At 48.8% G+C, this 3,401-nt stretch overlaps 1 protein-coding gene across 1 annotated transcript; it reads left to right on the top strand.

The window, feature by feature from the left end:
• Positions 1 to 579: 579 nt before the first annotated feature.
• Positions 580 to 1,873, top strand: LOC139073954 (Y-box-binding protein 1). The gene has a single exon (XM_070560959.1). It carries the CDS (start codon positions 713 to 715, stop codon positions 1,685 to 1,687), a length of 975 nt encoding a protein of 324 aa, XP_070417060.1. The 5' UTR covers positions 580 to 712; the 3' UTR covers positions 1,688 to 1,873.
• The last annotated feature ends 1,528 nt before the right edge of the window (positions 1,874 to 3,401 follow it).

The raw sequence follows: 3,401 nt of genomic DNA, 5'->3' as shown, positions 1-3,401 counted from the left end.
ATCTCTCTGTCCAGAATTTCCAATGACGCTCATCTGCCCCCATCCCTTTAGTCTCCGTACGGAAAGCCAAGGGCCGAAGACTTGAGTCACCATCCTGGCCCTGCACCTAAGAACCAGCCTTTTCCTCCTACACCGGTGGCTCCCAACTTCTCTGCACCTTAGAATCGCCTCGGACCCTTTGGAGACTCCAAAGTCCTGGCCACGTGCCGGAGCAGTGGACTCACACTCTCTGGGCTTGGGCAAGCTTCAGTGGGTTTCTGTAAGCCCCCCAAGCAATGCCAATGTGTGGACAAGTTTGAAAGCTACTGTGCTCCCACCCAGCACCAAGAGCCCCACAAACGGCCAGGCCCCACGCTAGGCGCTTTGAGTAAGTGGTACCCGTCTCTGCTTCAGTGACCCCTTCTTGATTTCCGGTCTCCGAATGTCAGGATGGATTTCTTCACATGTTAGTGAAAAGCTGCTGGGTAGTTATCAGCTGTTGTCAAGTTGTGTACACAGTGCGCTCACTGAAGCTGAAATAAATTAAAATGCTTAGACGCATGTGCAAAACCACGATCAAAATTCTCCAGCCACAGTTCGATCGGTAGCGGGAGCGGAGAGCGGACCCCAGAGAGCCCTGAGCAGCCCCACCGCCGCCGCCGGCCTAGTTACCATCACACCCCGGGAGGAGCCGCAGCTGCCGCAGCCGGCCCCAGTCACCATCACCGCAACCATGAGCAGCGAGGCCGAGACCCAGCAGCCGCCCGCCGCCCCCCCCGCCGCCCCCGCCCTCAGCGCTGCCGACACCAAGCCCGGCACCACGGGCAGCGGCGCAGGGAGCGGCGGCCCGGGCGGCCTCACATCGGCGGCGCCTGCCGGCGGGGACAAGAAGGTCATCGCAACGAAGGTTTTGGGAACAGTAAAATGGTTCAATGTAAGAAACGGATATGGTTTCATCAACAGGAATGACACCAAGGAAGATGTATTTGTACACCAGACTGCCATAAAGAAGAATAACCCCAGGAAGTACCTTCGCAGTGTAGGAGATGGAGAGACTGTGGAGTTTGATGTTGTTGAAGGAGAAAAGGGTGCGGAGGCAGCAAATGTTACAGGCCCTGGTGGAGTTCCAGTGCAAGGCAGTAAATATGCAGCAGACCGTAACCATTATAGACGCTATCCACGTCGCAGGGGTCCTCCACGCAATTACCAGCAGAATTACCAGAATAGTGAGAGTGGGGAAAAGAATGAGGGATCGGAGAGCGCTCCCGAAGGCCAAGCTCAACAGCGCCGGCCCTACCGCAGGCGACGGTTCCCACCTTACTACATGCGGAGACCCTATGGGCGTCGACCACAGTATTCCAACCCTCCTGTGCAAGGAGAAGTGATGGAGGGTGCTGACAACCAGGGTGCAGGAGAACAAGGTAGACCAGTGAGGCAGAATATGTATCGGGGTTATAGACCACGATTCCGCAGGGGCCCTCCTCGCCAAAGACAGCCTAGAGAGGATGGCAATGAAGAAGATAAGGAAAATCAAGGAGATGAGACCCAAGGTCAGCAGCCACCTCAACGTCGGTACCGCCGCAACTTCAATTACCGACGCAGACGCCCAGAAAACCCTAAACCACAAGATGGCAAAGAGACAAAAGCAGCCGATCCACCAGCTGAGAATTCGTCCGCTCCCGAGGCTGAGCAGGGCGGGGCTGAGTAAATGCCGGCTTACCATCTCTACCATCATCCGGTTTAGTCATCCAACAAGAAGAAATGAATATGAAATTCCAGCAATAAGAAATGAACAAAAGATTGGAGCTGAAGACCTTAAGTGCTTGCTTTTTGCCTGTTGACCAGATAACTAGAACTATCTGCATTATCTATGCAGCATGGGGTTTTTATTATTTTTACCTAAAGATGTCTCTTTTTGGTAATGACAAACGTGTTTTTTAAAAAAAAAAAAAAAGCCTGGTTTTTCTCAATACACCTTTAAAGGTTTTTAAATTGTTTCATATCTGGTCAAGTTGAGATTTTTAAGAACCTCATTTTTAATTTGTAATAAAAGTTTACAACTTGATTTTTTCAAAAAAGTCAACAAACTGCAAGCACCTGTTAATAAAGGTCTTAAATAATTGTCAAAAAAAAAAAAAAAATTCTCCAGCCACACACTCACATATTAACTGTGTTTATAAACAATAAAGGTGAAGACGGAAGCTAATGAAAGATGGGCTTGATTTTTTACAAATAAAATTCCAGGAAACAAACACATATTAGATCCCCTTTAAAAATTTCAATATGAAGTATATAATATCCAAAAGTTTCTCATGGGGTTGCAATTATCTGCAAATTTTTCAGTACTTGAACAATTTGATACACTGTTTCATCATTTTTATTTCTCTAACTAATTGCACCCTGCTTCTCCCTGTGAAAAGAACATGGGTAGACAAACGAATGTTCTCTATTCACTTGATTCAATTATGCACATGTAATTTTGGACATGTGTTGCCTTTAACAGAACTCGATTTCTTTGACTCTCAAATCTTTGGGTCAGTTTGTCCAGTCCTTTATAACTGTCTGGGTCTGCTAAAAACATTGGCTCTTCCAGTGCTGGCCCAGTGGCATAGTGGTTAAATTCACACGTTCTGTTTCAGCAGCCCAGGGTTCACGGGTTCGGATCCTGGACATGGACCTACACACTGCTCATCAAGGCATGCTGTGGCAGCATCCCACGTACAAAATAGAGGAAGATTGGCACAGATGTTAGCTCAGTGACAATCTCCCTCAAGCAAAAAGAGGAAGATTGACAACGGATGTTAGCTCAGAGCCAATCTTCCTCATCAAATAAAACAAAAAAAAGTTGGCTCTTCCTTGGGAAAAGGCACATATGTGAAAGTAACTTTCACACAATTTCTGGGATCACCCAAATTCCTCAAGTCCCCCAGTTCCCCAGTTGAGTCCAAAAATGAGGAAAGAGAAGTCCAAAAGGCTGAGGTGACTCAAGCTGCCAGTTAATCAGGATTCGAACTCGGATCTCCGACCCTACGGCCATTCAGGAGAGACAAGCCCAGGGCCACTTTGCCTCTGTTCAAAGCTTGATTCTGCTGCCTACTGGCTGTGCGATGTGTGCACGTTACATCACCCCTCAGTGCCTCGGTTTCCCTAGCTGAAGATGGGGGCGGGGGGTGAAAACAGAGCCTTCCTCACTTGCTCATCTCCATTAGCCCTACAGTCGTGTTTGCTGTAATTATTTACAAGCGAGGAAAGAGCTCAGGGAGGTAAACCGTTGCCCTAGGTCACCAAGCTGCCGAATGATGTGGCTCCAAAACCTGCAGTCTTGACACTCACCACCCTGGGTCCCCAGTTCCTCCTAGACCCTGTGTGCAAAGTCGTCACCAACAGGGACCAGAGTAGAGCACAGGAAGTCCGGGAGCTGC

Source organism: Equus przewalskii, chromosome 10 (genome assembly GCF_037783145.1).
Source record: "Equus przewalskii isolate Varuska chromosome 10, EquPr2, whole genome shotgun sequence".
Classification (NCBI taxonomy): Eukaryota; Metazoa; Chordata; class Mammalia; order Perissodactyla; family Equidae; genus Equus; species Equus przewalskii.
This window is presented reverse-complemented; position numbering and strand designations above follow the sequence as displayed.

What these genes read in the sequence shown, in the direction of transcription:
- LOC139073954 (XM_070560959.1), top strand. Translation starts at nt 713, where the DNA reads ATGAGCAGCGAGGCCGAGACCCAGCAGCCGCCCGCCGCCCCCCCCGCC.